The following is a 16,244-nucleotide window of genomic DNA, read 5'->3' as shown; positions in this document are numbered from 1 at the left end:
TAAGAGCTGGACAGCTGCCCCGTGCAGAGGCAATTCTGCGCCAGCCAATATAGCTGCTATAGTGCGGCAGCAGGCCTGTGCGCATTTGCAATAAAACCATGCACGTGCGGCTTTTTTGGGTAGAGATGTGCGCATGCGGGGTGTGTAGGCTGCACGCAGCATCAGAATAGAATTTGTATTTAGTACGGTTTGTTGGCTGCTTGGGCGCGCTGCTTGTATGTTTATGTTTAAAGAATGCTCGTTTGGAATCACGCAGGCGCAGTTTCTAGTGGCAGGCCGCTAGGCCTTGGGCGCTCTAAGCGTGTACATCATAATGGTCGCGCCTGGTATTTTCAGCGATTTAGACTTTTTGCAGCCTAGCCCTGCCATTATTTTGCTTACGACCGCAAGGTCAAACCCAAACAGACATTTTATGTGGTTGGCCAGGTCTATGGTCCCTCCATTCTTCAGGAGAAGAAGCACCATAAGTCGGGTCACAAGCGCCATTTTGGTCCTTTTTTCTAGGTGCAGCTTGGCGTCAACCTTCGCTTTAGGCCCAATAAATTTGCATACTAGCTGCTTTATAAGGGTCACCTGCGGAACCTCTTCAATCTCATATATGTAGCTGAGCTTGTTCTTGTTGTTAAGCGCCAGAAGCTTGCAGATGCTGTCGAAAACGGCAGCCCACACGTACTCATTCCGGTGCTTCGCATACGTAAGCGGCTTCTTCTCCAGCACACTCGCAGCCACGTCCCCCAGATTCAGCTCTTTGTTCTCCTGTATGTTGGAGCTGTTTTCCAGCACCGAGTATGGATCAAATCCAAGCACATCTCGTATGCTGTAAACATCCATGGGGCTGCTGGCATTTGTATTTTTAACCGGAAAGTCAGGCTGCTGCGAGGAGCTCTCGCTCTTTGGGAGAGTGCTCGAAGGCGCTATTGTCTGCATGAGGATTTCGCTCTTGCTGTCTATGCCCTTTGTGATTTCTGATATTTGCTTTCTTTTTTTGAATTTTCTGGTAAAGGCCGCGCTTCCAAACTCCAGAGACAGCTGGGTGAACGTGTTGATGGAGGCCTTTCCGGCGTCTTCCAGCTCTTTCATGTCTTTTTTGAAAAAGGTCTTTGCTTTAAAGTACTTCACGCCGTGGATGCCTAGCACATTTCCGTCCACTTCAGCGACTCTCTCGCTTTGCATCGTGCTGCTGGCTAGCACGTACACGCACGGTATATCCCCGTCGTATTTTGCCACCACAAACACTTCTCGCTTTTTGCTCTCGGACTTGAGAACAGGGATGCCGCCTTCGCCGGCCTCCTCGACAAAAAAGCACTCTTTCTTGTACGGAGCGACTATTTCGATGAATCTTTCCATGGAAAAAGAAAAGATGAAGAATTAAATATTTTATGGCAAAAAAAGAGAAAGCCTTTGGCTCCGCAGAGGGCTCAGCCCGGAAGAAAAAGAGCGAGAGCCCCAGCCCATACCAGGCCATAGACTGGGCCGGGGTCGTGGCGGGGAAAACCACGGTGTGCGCGCACAGGGGAAAAATTCAAGCGAATGCGAAAGCGCTTATAGAAGAGCTGGGGAAGAGCGTGGGCCAAGGCGTTCCAGAGGATCTAAGCCTGCTCCTGGCGCCGCTGCTCTCGGGGTATTTAGAGCACAGCGCACAGCCAAGCGCGCATGTGCCAGCTGAGGGCGCGCATGGAGAAAGAGGGCACTGCAGAAAAAAGCACAAGGCAGATGCGCTAAGATCAAATATAAAAAAGAAATATATAAGGAGAGCGTTTGAAGCTGCCTCTGCCAAAATCATGGAAGAAATGCAGCTTGGCCAGAGAGAAGAGTGTGCAGCAGGGGAGCCCGTGGCGATCCCAATTGTGCTTTCGTCTCTGTCTGAGGTGCCCCGCATAAGAAAAGAGTACATAGAGGAGGCGCCAATGAAGCTGCGCTCCAGAATATACAGAGAGGGAATCAGCAAAAAAGTAGGGCGAAATGCAGGCGGGCCAAATAGATAGAAAGGGGCTGTGCAGTGTCCGTGCAGAGCGTGGAGCGTGCACATGCCCCGGGAGAGAAGGCAGGCGTGCTGTTTCCAGCCATGTGCAAGAGATTAAAGGCTAAAGCTCTGCCTGGAGTGGCGCAGGGCGCGTGCAAGCAGCACAGAAGAAGAAGAGTCGCGGCAAGGGTCGTGTAGACTGCCACGCAAGTGGTGCTTGCAGGCTCTCTGGAAAGATGATTTCGGGTTTGAAATAAACATAAATAGATCGTGTAATTATTTCTGTGCTAGCGAGGAGTAAATGTAAATTTGTTTTTATTTTTGGGCATGGAAGAGAAGTGTTTACCAGAACAAATAACATGCGAAGAGTACATTAGAATGGGAGAAAAAATAGAGACGCCCATTTCGTTGGATAAAGCAAAAGAAATGTTTTTGCGGCTTTCTTTGGTGGAGGGCTACGAAGAAGAGTCTGTGCATGCGCAGCTGCTTTCGTATGTGCAGGCGATTGAGCAGCAGGCTGGGCTTAACGAGTGCTTTGAAATGATTGAAGGCGCTTTGCACAGAAGGCCCAAGCGAGAAACGGACATAGCGCAGATAAACGCGGTTCTGGAGGTAACTGTTGCAAAAATAAAAAAGTACGAGGGCAAGTGGCTGGATAGGTTTTCCGAGCCGGAAATAAAGCCAAAGGCAGAGGCTCCTCTTGCCCAAGAGAAATCTAGCACAGACATCCTGGAAATCCCGAAGCACCCGCTGCCCAGCATAATCCGGTCCGGGCTGTTCACGATTAAGAAGCTGGCCAGGCTGCGGCACGAGCTGCGGCTGCGGAAAGAGCGGGCCGAAAAGGCTGTTGAGGAGGAAGAGGCCAAGGAAGAAGAGGAGGAGAAGACGCTCCTGGCCTTTTTGGAGAGCCTTCCGGAAAGGGTGGTTGAGGGCCTGTCAGGCATGCTGCAGGAGGTAGACAGCACAAAGCTGTTTATGGGAGACTGGGAGGGCACGATGTGCCCGAACATGCAGCTGGACTTTATTGAGCTGTCGCTGTCGTTCCTGGAAATGCACATCCGAATGTCGGTCAAAGCGGGGAGAGCGCTGGGGAGCAGGAGCCTGCTGGAGAGCCTCACGTGCTTTCTGTACAAACAGTACATTGGGCACTTGGGAGAGCAGTTTATTGAGGAGCTGGAGGTCGAGCTGGTTGGGTGCTTTAGCTTGGCCATGCAAATGTCGATTCTTTTGAAGGGGCCTGCGTTCACAGACTGCTTTTCTCTGTTCTCCGAGGAGGGCAAGACCATTCTGCAGGATGCGTACATTTTTTACGTGCAGAACTCTGCCCTGAACGCGCTTGGGCTGCTGTACCACAGGGAGAAGAACCAGGCGCTGGTTGACATTGTATATTCTTTCTACACAACAGGGTGCCTTGACGTGTTCATGCCGCAGCAGAAAAAGCAGATAATCAGCAGCTCTGTGGACATTCTTACCAAGTACCTCGACCAAGAAAGCATTATGGTGCTTATTCGGAAGATCATATACCTGTACGACAGCGCCGCGCAGCGCTCGGAGGGAATGTCGCTTCTGGTGTCTATCTTTCTGTCAAAGATTCGGTCGCGAAGCAAAAGCAGCACAAAGGAGATCAATGAGTTTTTTATCAAAATAATATCGAGAAGCCAAAACAAGATCGAGCACATTGACTCATACTGCACCTTTTTGTCGATGCACGACATCGGCATTCCCCTGCACCATCTCATACGAAGATACGACCCGCAGTTTATTTCCACGTTCTATTCGACATATTTTAGGCACCCGTTCACGCAGGAAAAGGGCACGCAGGCGGTGGGGGACTTCATCAACTTTGTCTGCATGTCTGCCGACCTCACGTACATATACATAATGAACATGGTTCCGTTTATCCCAACCTCTCCCTTCATTGTGCACAAGCTGTTTTTGATATACAAGAGAATATATGCAAACGCAAGCATTTTCACGCGCGGCATAGAGACCGAGCTGCTGCTCCTCCGGATGAAAACGCCGGCTCTTGTGGGGATTGCAGGGTTTATATTCAGCGACCCCACCCCGCTCATTAAAAAGAAGGACCTCAAGAAAATGGCCGCTGTGATCGGGATAAGCCCCAACCTCAACGAAGACTACATAGTGTTTTTGAGCCTGGTCTACACGGTTGAGGCGGCCAAGCTGGAAAACTACAACTACAAGGGGATCATTAGCTATTTGAAGGACGAAGTCACCTTGAAGTACATGGGCAAGCATCTGCCGTGCATTATCACCAGGCTGCACAGAGAGGCCTCGGTTGAGTCGCTGGACTTCTATAAAACATATGCATGCGACCTGCTAAAGGTCGCCTCTGTGCCCACTGCGTATCCGCTGTCGCTGAAGATTATTGTGGAAATACTTACGATCATTGTGCAGAAGGAGCCGTCTGTGGTGCTCTCCGAGGAGTTCCACCAGCGGTTCAAAGAGTGCTTTGACACGTTTCGGGGAAACGAGCTGTCTATGTTCAACCTAAAAGAGACTTTCCTCAGCTACATGGCGCTGTACAAGAGCATACTTTCTCAGATCAAAGAAGAGGTTATTGAGGTGTACAACTACATTGTGCTGAACATTGTAGACCTCGGGCTCTTCAACGCGCTTCCGGTGATGAGAGACGAAAGAGGCATAAAAGAGCTTCTCAACCGGTCCAACCTTATCATGGAAATAATCCGGACTTTCCCAACCACACCGATGCCGGGCACCGAGATCTGGGAGTGGATGTACTCTGTATGCACCAAAAAGCCCGCGCGGCCTGCGCTGGCGCAGATATGCAGCAGCGGAAACGGCGCGCCCAGCAGCAGCGCATGTGCGGGGCATTCTGGGGGAAGCGCCGTGGACTTGCTGGTGGGCAAGGCGCCGCTGACCGAAGAAGAGTACTCACACCTGCTCTATGCAATAAATACCGAGTGGATTAATGACCTGATTATAATGCGAAGCGGAACGCCAGGGATCATTGAGAACACGCGAAACTACTTGAGGTGGATGCTTGTGGAAGAGTACTCTCTGGAAAGCCTTTTGATTCTGCTGAAGGTTTCCAACAGAGAGGAGAAGCGCGAGCTGCTGAAAAAAGCGGTTCTGACTGGGTACTGTGTGAAGGACGAGCCGGCCGTATATTACTCGCTGTACACGCTGGCAAAGGGGACTTTCTACGAGTATCCGCTGGCGCAGACATACAACTTCCTGTGCGCGCTAGACAAGACCAGAAAGTCGCTTAAGGTCAGAAAGCTGAAGGAGCAGGAGCTGTACGACCTGGGCGTGGACGAGCTGATTTTCCTCAGCACAGAGTACGGAATAAAAAAAGTGGACGAGGTGCTGCTGAAAAAGCACATATGCAGATGCTCGGGGTTTTTTGTGGACATGAGCCGGCTTACCTCGATTGAAGCGCTCTCTGTTGTGGGAACTTCGGAGGACGAGCAAGAAATAGAGAAGGCCCTCAACTTTTTGGAGGCGGAGGAAAGCAGGGGAAACACACTTCTTTTCTTCACCCCGCAGATTGTGCAGCTGCTCCGAAAGAACTATGCACGGAACGGGCCTGCCATAAAGGAGGCGCTGACGCGGATAGTCCGAAACAAAACTGCGCACGCCCTCATATGGGAGATAAAGGCGCACGGCGACAGCCTTTTGCAGTCGTATGAGGAGGGAATACTGAATGAAATGACGCACGAGGAGAGGGAGCAGTACAACAAACAGAGCGAGTTTCTGAAAAGCTTCACACACATTTCGGAGAAGCTGCAGAAGTACGTGTCTATGGACAGAGACGCAAAGAAGCGGCTTATCAACCAGGCAATATCAGAGGTTTCGTTTCCAGAGGGATGCTACCTCCCTACGACGGGCGAAACTGTGATAAAGCTTGTCGAAGGGTCTGGAAGAGCGCTGCAGAGCGCAGAGAAGGTTCCGTATATGGTGACCTTTAAGGTGAACGACGAGAAAACAAACGAGGTAGTGGACCGGCAGGTGATATTCAAGTTTGGAGACGACTGCAGGCAGGACGTGCTTGCCTTGCAAATCATCCAGATATTCCAGAACATATTCAAAGGAAAGGGGCTGTCTGTGTACCTGTACCCGTACAAAGTGCTTGCCACCGGGTTTGGCTCGGGCATTATAGAGGTGATTCCGCACTCAACCTCAAGAGATCAGATAGGGCGCGAGAGAGTGAACAACCTTGTGGACTACTTCTCTCTGAAGTACGGGTACCGCGAGGGGCACAAGTACAGCCAGGCGCTAAAGAACTTTGTAGAAAGCTTTGCAGGGTACTCTCTGGTGACATACATTCTGAACATAAAAGACAGGCACAACGGGAACATAATGCTGACAGACGAAGGACATCTAATACATATCGACTTTGGGTTTATGCTGGACATATCGCCCGGAAGCATAAACATAGAGAGCCCGATAAAAATAACAGATGAAATATTCTCGCTGCTGGGCGGAGCAGACGGAGAGGCCTTTATGTTGTACAAGGACCTGATGGTAAAGGGGTTTTACATACTGCGGAAGAGAGCCAAGGAAATTGTCCTTATGATTGACATGGGAAGACACAGCGGCTTGTCCTGCTACACGTCGGCAACAATGAAAAATCTGGTCTCTCGCTTCCGCCTGGATCTTGAGGACGCTGAGGTGCCGGCTTTTGTGTACAAGCTTATTACATCATCGACCAAGAAGCTAAGAACGTGGATATACGACCAATATCAGCACCTTACAAATAACATTGCGTTCTAGCGCGCAAAGCACGTTGTCTGTATGATATGAATAAAAGACACATTTAAATAAAGCCGTGGCTCTGCGTGCTTTTAGGCGCACGCGTCTGCTTTTTCACAGGAAGAGCGCAGGCCTGGGGTGGCCCACGCACGGCCGCTGCACTGAAATGTCTGATAATTTTTTTATTGACTAATGACAGGAAGAACCATAGGAGGAATCCAGAGCCAAACACCACTAAAGATATACAACACAATCACAAGACAGAAGGAAGAGCTGAAAGTGGAGGGGCACTTTCTCAAATGGTACACGTGCGGGCCAACAGTGTACGACTCCGCGCACATTGGGCACGCCAGAAGCTACATTATGCTTGATATAATCCGAAAGACTCTGGAGAGGTACTTTGGATACAACATAACATACATTATGAACATAACAGATATTGACGACAAAATCATTGCAAAGGCCCAGGAGCACCTAAGCAGCCTGCCTGCAGACATACACGAGCAGTTTAGCAGGCTGTCTGTAAAGCTTGCCGAAGAAACCGAGGAGCAGAAGAGGATACACGTCGCCAGCCAGGAAGTTAGCAGGAAATACGAGGCCGAGTTCTTTGCGGACATGCAGGCGCTGGGCGTAGACCTGCCAAGCTACACAACGCGGGTGAGCGAGTATGTCGACGAAGTCGTTAAGTTTATAGAGGGAATCGAAAGAAACGGATACACCTATGTGTGCGAGGGCTCTGTGTACTTTGACGTGCAGAAGTACAGGCAGACACACAAGTACCCCCTCATGTGCCACACAGCCTCGCAGGAAGACCAGCAGGCGCTGCTCGAAGAGGGCGAAGGCAAGCTGGCGGCCGGGCACAAAAAGAACAAAAAGGAGGACTTTGTGCTGTGGAAGGCAAGCAAGCACGGAGAGCCTGCGTGGAGCTCCAAGTGGGGGGCGGGCCGGCCTGGGTGGCACATTGAGTGCAGCGCCATGGCAGTGAACATATCTGGAGGCAGAATAGACATGCACTCGGGTGGCATTGACCTGATGTTCCCGCACCACGATAACGAAATAGCGCAGAGCGAAGGCTTTGGGATAAACGACTGGGTCGGCCACTTTTTGCACACGGGGCATCTGCACATTGACGGAATGAAGATGAGCAAGAGCCTGAAGAACTTCATAAAGATCGAGGAGCTTCTAACAAAGGGGACAGCCCGCGAGCTGCGCATGCTTTTTATTCTGCAGAAGTACAGCGGGCCCATGACGTACAGCGAGGACAGCCTGGAGAGAGCAAAGGTGATGGACAGCAAGATATTTCGGTACATCTCTCTGTACGCGGTGAGCGCGCAGGAGGCCGCAGGCGCCGGCAGCATGAATGTTGTGAAGCCGTTCACAGACGAGGAGAGGGGCATTCTGGAGGAGTTTGAAAGGACTGTGGAGAAGATCGATCTGGCAATAAAGGACGACCTAAACTTCCCTGCAGTTATCAAGCTGGCGGTTTCGCTCACAGGCATGGAGTCTCGGACAGGCGTGAGGGAAATCCACCAGCAGATTGCTGCATATCTGAAGACGCTGATGCACAGAATTGGGCTGGACGTCGTGCAGGAGCCTGCAAAGGCGGCAGACCCGACATACATGGTGGAGCTGATTGGAAACTTCAGAAACAAGGTGAGGGACCTCACAAAAGCCTCTGCCAGCAAAAAAGAGTACTTTGCAGCGTGCGATGAAATTCGAAAAGAGCTTGCAGAAAAAGGATTTCTGATTGAGGATGCCACTTCCCAAACATCTGCCTCTATGCGAAAGAAGTGCTAAGCAGCCCTCTGCGCCATTTGCAGGCAATCAAGGGCATGCGCAGGCTTCTCGAACGCAGAGCCGCCAAGCGGCATGCAGTGGATAGTGTGTTTTCAGCCTCAGCCTGCATCACGCAATGTCTCATTTAATAAATGTATCCCACTCAAAGCACGCCCTTTCTTTTGTTGGCGCACCGCCCGTGGAGCTGGTCTGCTGCTTGCTTGCCACAGCTTCGTGGCGTGCTGGCGCACAGGGTGCTTCTACAAGAATGCAATTATAAAGAGCAGCAGCGATTTTTTATTTTCCAAATGCATACTCGACCTCAAAGTCGTCTCCGTCAAAGTCCTGCGGCTCCTGCCGGTCAGCCTCGGCCTTGTCTGGAAGCTCTTTAAGAAGTATTTTGCTCAGCTTGTTCTGGGTTCGGATCGCGTTTACCTTCCCGCACGCCTGGCACCTTTGATGGATCAGCTTTCTTCCTGCGTCTGTAAACAAAACAGTCTCCGGGTTCCTCTCACAGGACTTGCACAGAACAAACTCTTCTATGAACCGAAATATGTGCGTCTGCACCTTTTCTTTGTCGTGGGACCCGTTTATTATGTACTTTCCGTTCACCTCGTCCACGCTGCACAGCGTCCCCAGATCGTACGAGAGATACTTTGTAAGATGCTTTGGGTCTCTGCTAAGATTGCGCGCAATTTCTTCTATGTTCACTAGCACGGTTTTTATGCCGTTTCCCCGCCCCTCTATCTTTATCTCGATCTCAGGCATTTTGTACCGATAGAAGGCATCTGTCGAGCTGCGATCTATATTAATGGCCTTCATTCAAATAAAAAAAAGACACACCAAAGTACTTTTGTTTAAGCCCGCAGCAAGCTTTGGGAAAGTCCGGGCTGCGCGCATGCGCCAGGCCAGCGGGCCCCCTCAGTGCCGCCCCGCCAGGCCAGAAAGCGAGTCTGTGGCTCCAACTACAGCGCTTACTATTTCGTCCACTATTTCGTCGCACACTTTTTCCTTTGACTTTATGTTTTCTATCTTCTCGTTTATGCTGTTTATTATGGCCTTTTCTGTTTGGGCAAGCTCTTCGTTTGCCTGCACGAAGTATCTGTTTACCTCTGCCACTTTTGCCTCCATCAGCTCTGCATTGTACGCCTCGCCTTTCTTTATTGCGCTCTCGTTCAGCGCCTCCTTCCTCCGGCGCGCCTCCTGTATCAAGTCGTGTGCTTTTTTGTCCGCCTCAGCAAGCCTCTTAATGCTTTCTGTGTTCATGAAAAAATAAAAAGCGAAAGATGAAACATAAATAGTCTTTCTTTTCTGGCCTGCGCGCAAAGCAGAGCCCTGGCCTGGCAACACACGCTTTGTGCTGAAACACGCTGCGTTTTCTTTTGTGTCGGGATATATATATAAAATCTTTTCAATATTTTCGATGCAAGGCAGCGCAGTTTCCAAAATAGAGAAGGACGCTGTTGAGGACACCGAGCAGGAAGAGGATAAAAAGAAGGAAAAAGACTTTTTGAAGCTCTTTGAGTTTGTGTGCGTGGGAGATCTGCAGAGCCTGCGGAATTCGCTGTGTGTGTATGAGATAAGCCACGGAAAGGTCTTTGACCTTAAGATTGCAAACAAGTACGGGATGTATCTCATACACTCTGCTGCGTACTACGGGCAGAAAGAGGTGATTGAGTTTCTTCTATTTTCTGTGAGCGAGGTGGAGGAGAAAGACGCCACTCTGTTTGAAGCCATTACGTCAGACAACATTTCCTTTGAAAGCGCAGACACGGATAACATGTCGGTTAGCTCTTCTGTCAACTCCTGCATTGTTCCTGTGGTGTTTGGGCATGCAAAGCCAAGCAGCAGCTTTATTAACATCCGGTCGCTGGACAATGGAGCCACGCCCTTGCACTTTGCCGCGCTAGGCGGGAACAGGAACAACATAATACTGTATCTGCTGTCGTATGGTGCAGACCCCCGGCTGAGGGACGCAAAGGGCCTAACCCCGCAGGAGCTGGCAAGGGCGCACGGCCACAAAAAAACAGAAAAGACAATCAGCAAGTATGTGCAAAAAATAAACCAGCGAATGGAGGAAAGGCCCCCCAAGATACATTAGGCAGCGCACACGCCTTCGGAGCGGAGGCGGTTGAGTCCACGGGCTGAAAAGGCGCGGGCAAGCTCTGCCCGGCCTCCTCCGTGCTGCAGCGCGGTGCTGGCAGAAATGCCAATTTATTTTTCTATGTGAGTGCTGAAACTGTTCAACTTGTGTTGCAGTAGTTTCTTTGCATCATTTGAAAATAAATTAAACTCCGTCGCATCTTTAGCCTTTGGCCAAAGCCAACTAGTTTACGCTCTGAAAACAAACGCGCTGCAAAATATTTCTCTTTTCAGCCAAAACACGGCATGCAGCGAGAGCCCGCTGCACGCAAGCGCAGAGGCCTTTTGGCATGTGCCTGGTGGAAGTAGAAGCTCTAATATTAAGCCCCAAAGGCTTGGACAAACCCCTGCTAGCTGCTTTCTGCCGTGCCCGAATGCACTGCGGGTCTGTCTAGCTTTTAAGCGCCCCCTGCCAAGTCCGGCGTGGTGCCCTCTAAACATGTCCTCCAGGAGGCTGCTTCTTCCCCGCTCCCACGCGAAATGAATAAACGTGTTGCGGCTCCGCTTAAATGTTTTTGTTTATTAGCAAACAGAGTTTCGGTTATAATCGCCTTTATTCTAATAATTTCTTCTATCCATTCCTGGGCCGCTAAGCGTGCAGGCGCGCCCTGGTGCATTGCCTGGGCGGAGGTTGCCTGGCTACACCATGAACTCTTTTTTTTGCACCTCCATCATTAAGTCTAGCGCAGACACTTCGGCGCACGGGTCTTCTGCATATCCGTAAAGCATGCGATTGAGCACGGGCACGTTGGACATGGACTGGTATGCGCTGTACGCATCCTGCACAGACAGGTACGACACAACCCAGGCGTCGCCTTCTTTCTTATCTATTCTATCTACGTCCCCGTGTCTGGCTATCTCCTGCTCTATTTTGGACTCTTGCTGCGCCCTGTCCACCCGGACCATAATACATCGTGTCACCCCTTTGTATGCAAGCACTGCTGCCAAGGAAGGCATGGGCTGTATTTTCCCAGGCCCCAGCTTTGCCTGCATTCCCCGGATGCAAACAGAGAAAACCTGCGAGTACTCAATAAACGCTGCTGCTGATATATAGCTGAAAAACCCAACAAACGCACACTTTTTTTCCTTTATGGTTTTTATCATGTAGACCCGCCCGCCCTGCACCACAGACAGAATCTCTCTTGGTGTTATGTCTGCGGGGATGTTTCCAAAGTACACTGTCCTGTTGTTGTAGGCAGCAGATTCCTCCGAGTCGCCCAAGCCGCACTTGTCTCTGCTGAAGCAGACCTTCACGTTTTGAAAGAGGGTGTCTTCTCGGATGTTCGCCACGAACTCCATTGCAGGCATAAAGGAAAAAAACTCGACATACGCCACCTTTCGGTCCCGTATGTGCTTGATAGACTCGACTGCCCCGTACTTCTCGGCCTCCTCGCGGATAAAGTCCCCTGCCATGAAGTCCTCAAAGTTTGCCAGCATGATGTTTCTCGTTCCGCCTGCCAGATGCGCCAAGTGCGCTCTGTTTCGGTCCTCCTCTGAGAGCCGACTCTCCACAACTTCTATCTTCACGATCTGCCCGTCGACCACGGCCTCTCTGCCCAGAAGAGCCCACTGCTGGTACATTTCAAAGTACGAGAAAAATCCAATAGCAACAGTGGAGCCCTCCTTTTCGGCCAGCAAAATGTCGGAGCCTTTTATCAGCTGCAAAACGCTCTGTACGGTTGTTGCTTCCGAAACTCCCTTGAAAAGTAGCATTGTGTATTTTTGCATCTCCTCTGGTGATTTTGTTGGGCCTTTCATTTCCTTTGTATTCTTGGCCATTGATTTTTTCTATTTTTTAATTTCATGAATATGTATAGACACGAGACATACTTGGCTATTTATTTTACCATCTTATGTGGAATTTGCGTGAATGACTTTGTAAAAGGAAAGAGCCTCTACGAGTGCCTGGTTGGTATGGTTGAGAAGAGAGTGCAGCACTTTTTCCTGTCCTTGTTCTTGGTGGGGGCGCTGTACGTATTAGGAAAAGCTCTTGTTGACGTGACGATAGGCGAGCTGGCCCCGCTGGAAAAAGAGGGCGTGCAAGAGAACTCGATGAGGTACTTCGGGAGCATACTGCTGGCGGTCACTTTGTTTGCGGACAATATTACAGTCCGCACTTCTGTTCTTTTTGCGTTTGTTTTTGGCGTGAAAGTGCTCCATTGGATCATGGGGTTCAGAATAGAAGCAATGGAGAAAAGCGGCGCTTTGTATCTGCGCATGGAAAGAGTGACAATCTTGGCACTCGTCCTCTTCACAGCCGACCTTTTGCTTGCGTACCGCTTTATTTCCTCTGCGCTCTCCACGCCCAGCATATCCATTCTGTTTGGGTTTGAGTTTTTCGTCATGTTTGCATACTCCATCCGGTCTCTGTATGCGCTCGGCGTACTATACCTAGTCAAAGACAAAGAGTCGGGGATTGAAGACCGCATATTTTTAATTTTCTACGGGGACTTTGTGTTCTGCTTGCTGAAAATACTCGCGCATGCGCTGTGTCTTATATGGACGTCTGTGCACTTTAAGATGCCTATAAATCTGCTGAGGGACGGAATATTTGCCATAAAGCACCTGATTGTGCGGACAAAAAGCATGCTTGCGTATAGATCGCTGGTTGTTTTCCTGGAGGGGTGCCCAGACGCGTCAGAGGCCGAGGTGGAAGAGAACAAAACATGTCTGATCTGCCACGAAGACATGAAGGTCGGCAAAAAGCTGGAATGTGCACACATCTTCCATCTGGCGTGCTTAAAGGAGTGGCTGCATAGACAGCAGGCGTGCCCTGTGTGCAGAAAGGTTGTGGCCCCGAAAAGGGCGGAGCCTGGGCCTACGCCTACGTCTACGCCGTCAAGCGAAGAGTCCCGTGCTGAAGGCGTTTCGTCGGTCCTGCAAATGGCCCTGGGCAGCCAGAACGGGGATGAGTACGAGGGCGTTCCTGTGATGGTTTTAGAAAACGAGCAGCCCTAAAGAGCAGCCTTGGCCGCTCCAAATGTATTTGCAGCACGTGCAAAATGAAATATAAAGAATCTTAGTAACAAAGTATATTGCCAGAAATCCCGCGCGGTTTTCCCAGGTGCGTTTCTAGTTTCTGCTTGGGCTGTAGAGCCGGGTTTTTGTGTTTTCTCTGCTTTGGGGTGGCGCTCAGGTGCTGATGTGTTTGGCCTTGGGCTCTGCACTCTGCAGCCGTCTTCGCTCGAAGCTGTACAAAGAAAAGGCTGCGCCCAAAGCGCGGCCAGCACTGCGCGCAGCGCATTTAACAGGGCAAGTTCTCAGCTGAGCCGCACACTCCGCTTGCGCAGAAGCGCGGGCGCCTCAAATATTCTAGTTGATACGTCATTTATTCTCATTTGCAAGCTTTGGCCTGTGCATGCGTGTGTGTATTTATGTAGTTGTGGCAGGCAGCTAGCAGAGTAATGGGTTGGGCGGCTTGCATGCCATCAGACATATCCGTGTTGTCCGAGCCTCTTCAAATACTATACAGCGTGTAAACTAGGCGCGCCCGGCCATACGCAAAGCAGATTTACATTGCAGAGAGCTCGGCGCCTTGGCCTTTGGGGCTGCGCCCCTGTGCAAGCGGCTTCAGCTGGCCCTTTTTTCAAAAGGCTCCTGCGTGGGGGCTTTTTTCTTTCTTCGCTTCCTTTCTGGGGCATCACTTAGCACCGTGACCCGCCCCATGGTTTCGTAGCTAAGAAGCCTCTGATTCAGGGTGTGTATGTTGGCCACCTGGACAGTTGGCTCTGTTTGCTGGAAGTTGTCTTCTATTTCGAGGGCTGGCGCGCGAACAGCCGCTTTCAGGGCGCTCAAGATGCTTTCCCGCACGTAGAATATAAATATGTTCAGAAGCTCGCCTTCTGGCACAGAGTATGTCCGGAATATGTCTTTTGCGTATATGTCAGGCTCTGTTTTTATAGGAAGCCTGAAACTCACCTTGTCTGTTATATGGAGAAAGGTTGCCACTTGAAAGTCTATGGCCACGTTCACCTTTGCGTCTTTGTAAAGGGCTGTGAACTTTTCTATGTATGTTGTGTACTTTTTTATCTGGCTGGCAACTTCTGCATATGCACGCGCAGAGGAGGCGCCTGACAGTGGGCCGCTTTCTTCCTTTTCCACTCCGGGAATAAGCGGCAGCACGTTTAAGAAGAAGTATTCTGGCGAGAACAGAGTGCGGTCTATGAAGAAAAGCTCGCATGTGTGGGAGGGGCCCTCGCTGGCTCTGGCTTTTATTGGTAGCAGATTCATGGATGCAAAGAAAATAATGCATAAGAGTCACAAATGATCACTGCGTAAATAGTGCGCTCTATTTGTGTATCCAAACAATGAAAGACGTGTATTTCCCGAGATTGCACTGGAGAAACGCTTTTTCAAAGCGCAACTGCGCTTTAAAGTCGTCGCCAATCAGTAAAGTACCCCTTATGGAAAGCTCAGTTGAGACAAAGAAAAACACATGCCTGTCGGACAGCGCCAACGACCCTATAAAAAGGCCCACCCGAACCATATACATATCTCGAAACGAAGTTAAACACCCTGCGGGCCTATCTGCATTCAAGCTGTGCTTTTTGTGCAACGGGAAAAGCGGGGCGTGCAAAATGTGCAGCTGCCTAAAAGTGTGCGAGCGCAGAGAAAAGCCCCATCTGGAGGAGGGCTCCTTTGTGTCTGCAAAGCAGGAAAACAGCTCCGACGAGCTGCACATGGATGGAAGCGGCATGTTTGGTGCAGCCTGCCGCCCGCAGCACGAGAAAAGCTCATTCGTCTTTTGCACGCTGTGCTCGTGCCGCACTGACTGGCCATTGGTTTCTCTGGAAAGCGATGTGTATGTTGTCAAGTTTGCCACGATAAAAAGCGCCCTTCTTTTCCATGCGTCGCACAAGTCCCTGCTGTTTATGTCGTGGGGGCACGAGCCGCATGAGCAGAGAATCTTCTACGAAACAGAAAAAGAAAGCATACAGCTAAGAATCCTGGAGAAGGCGTTTTCTCTGGAGGAGTCCCACGTGCGGGGCGCTGGGTTTTTGTGCGAGATTGGGCAGAGCCTGGCGGCGGAGCCAAAAAACATTCCCTGTATGGGCACTCATCTCGAGGCCAGCAAAATCCGAGACTTTGTGTGCATGGCAAGCGGAAGAAGCTCAAACGTCACCCTGCAGATGAAAATCCGAGAGCTGTCGCAGAATGACCTTTTGCAGACAATGTCTTCGCTCTCGCCGCAGGTTTTTTTCTATCTGGCCAAGCACAAGTATGGAACCTATGTTATCCAACTAATGATCAGCATGATCAAGGAAGACACGCTTGTTCGGGAAGTCAAGCGGCTGATGCTGCCGTACTCCACCGGGATGCTTCTCCACGAAATAGGAAACTATGTGATGCAGGGAATGATCAACTTTGACAAGGCCTTTGTTTTCGAGTGTTTTATGAAGGACTTCAAGAAGATTGCAAGCAGCAAAATAGGGTCCCGGGCCTTTAAGAGCTGCATCAAGCACTTTTACATGTACCGGCAAACAATCATCCAGATTCTCACGCCAAACTTCATAGGGTCCATCCCCACCGACGAGCAGAGAGTTCTTCGCGGGTCTCTGAAGGATCTTCTGCTTGCGTCCGAAAAGAACGCATAGCTGCTGCTGCGAGGGACACTCTCCTGTGTGGAGTG

At 50.4% G+C, this 16,244-nt stretch overlaps 11 protein-coding genes across 11 annotated transcripts; 6 read left to right on the top strand and 5 right to left on the bottom strand.

Annotated features, from left to right (window-relative positions):
• Positions 1-279: 279 nt before the first annotated feature.
• On the bottom strand, positions 280-1,347 carry NEMAJ01_1335 (uncharacterized protein; the record flags this gene model as incomplete). Its single annotated transcript, XM_047915173.1, has 1 exon — positions 280-1,347. One exon carries the CDS (start codon positions 1,345-1,347, stop codon positions 280-282), a length of 1,068 nt encoding a protein of 355 aa, XP_047771130.1.
• A 32-nt stretch (positions 1,348-1,379) lies between these two features.
• NEMAJ01_1334 (uncharacterized protein) lies at positions 1,380-1,985 on the top strand (the record flags this gene model as incomplete). Its single annotated transcript, XM_047915172.1, has 1 exon — positions 1,380-1,985. The coding sequence occupies one exon, from the start codon at positions 1,380-1,382 to the stop codon at positions 1,983-1,985; it is 606 nt and encodes a 201-aa protein (XP_047771129.1).
• A 305-nt stretch (positions 1,986-2,290) lies between these two features.
• NEMAJ01_1333 (phosphatidylinositol 4-kinase A) lies at positions 2,291-6,718 on the top strand (the record flags this gene model as incomplete). Its single annotated transcript, XM_047915171.1, has 1 exon — positions 2,291-6,718. One exon carries the CDS (start codon positions 2,291-2,293, stop codon positions 6,716-6,718), a length of 4,428 nt encoding a protein of 1,475 aa, XP_047771128.1.
• A 171-nt stretch (positions 6,719-6,889) lies between these two features.
• On the top strand, positions 6,890-8,494 carry NEMAJ01_1332 (cysteinyl-tRNA synthetase; the record flags this gene model as incomplete). Its single annotated transcript, XM_047915170.1, has 1 exon — positions 6,890-8,494. The coding sequence occupies one exon, from the start codon at positions 6,890-6,892 to the stop codon at positions 8,492-8,494; it is 1,605 nt and encodes a 534-aa protein (XP_047771127.1).
• A 276-nt stretch (positions 8,495-8,770) lies between these two features.
• Positions 8,771-9,295, bottom strand: NEMAJ01_1331 (translation initiation factor 5; the record flags this gene model as incomplete). The annotated part of the gene is made up of 1 exon (XM_047915169.1): positions 8,771-9,295. One exon carries the CDS (start codon positions 9,293-9,295, stop codon positions 8,771-8,773), a length of 525 nt encoding a protein of 174 aa, XP_047771126.1.
• Positions 9,296-9,394: 99 nt separating this feature from the next.
• On the bottom strand, positions 9,395-9,739 carry NEMAJ01_1330 (uncharacterized protein; the record flags this gene model as incomplete). Its single annotated transcript, XM_047915168.1, has 1 exon — positions 9,395-9,739. The coding sequence occupies one exon, from the start codon at positions 9,737-9,739 to the stop codon at positions 9,395-9,397; it is 345 nt and encodes a 114-aa protein (XP_047771125.1).
• Positions 9,740-9,896: 157 nt separating this feature from the next.
• NEMAJ01_1329 (uncharacterized protein) lies at positions 9,897-10,574 on the top strand (the record flags this gene model as incomplete). The annotated part of the gene is made up of 1 exon (XM_047915167.1): positions 9,897-10,574. The coding sequence occupies one exon, from the start codon at positions 9,897-9,899 to the stop codon at positions 10,572-10,574; it is 678 nt and encodes a 225-aa protein (XP_047771124.1).
• A 680-nt stretch (positions 10,575-11,254) lies between these two features.
• On the bottom strand, positions 11,255-12,394 carry NEMAJ01_1328 (uncharacterized protein; the record flags this gene model as incomplete). The annotated part of the gene is made up of 1 exon (XM_047915166.1): positions 11,255-12,394. The coding sequence occupies one exon, from the start codon at positions 12,392-12,394 to the stop codon at positions 11,255-11,257; it is 1,140 nt and encodes a 379-aa protein (XP_047771123.1).
• Positions 12,395-12,418: 24 nt separating this feature from the next.
• NEMAJ01_1327 (E3 ubiquitin-protein ligase synoviolin) lies at positions 12,419-13,573 on the top strand (the record flags this gene model as incomplete). The annotated part of the gene is made up of 1 exon (XM_047915165.1): positions 12,419-13,573. One exon carries the CDS (start codon positions 12,419-12,421, stop codon positions 13,571-13,573), a length of 1,155 nt encoding a protein of 384 aa, XP_047771122.1.
• A 612-nt stretch (positions 13,574-14,185) lies between these two features.
• On the bottom strand, positions 14,186-14,845 carry NEMAJ01_1326 (uncharacterized protein; the record flags this gene model as incomplete). Its single annotated transcript, XM_047915164.1, has 1 exon — positions 14,186-14,845. The coding sequence occupies one exon, from the start codon at positions 14,843-14,845 to the stop codon at positions 14,186-14,188; it is 660 nt and encodes a 219-aa protein (XP_047771121.1).
• A 77-nt stretch (positions 14,846-14,922) lies between these two features.
• Positions 14,923-16,209, top strand: NEMAJ01_1325 (uncharacterized protein; the record flags this gene model as incomplete). The annotated part of the gene is made up of 1 exon (XM_047915163.1): positions 14,923-16,209. The coding sequence occupies one exon, from the start codon at positions 14,923-14,925 to the stop codon at positions 16,207-16,209; it is 1,287 nt and encodes a 428-aa protein (XP_047771120.1).
• Between the last annotated feature and the right edge of the window lie 35 nt (positions 16,210-16,244).

The sequence above is a fragment of the Nematocida major genome (genome assembly GCF_021653875.1).
Source record: "Nematocida major strain JUm2507 chromosome Unknown 2395, whole genome shotgun sequence".
Taxonomy (NCBI): domain Eukaryota; kingdom Fungi; phylum Microsporidia; genus Nematocida; species Nematocida major.
Note: the sequence above shows the minus strand (reverse complement) of the source record. Positions and strands in the feature narration are given on the sequence as shown.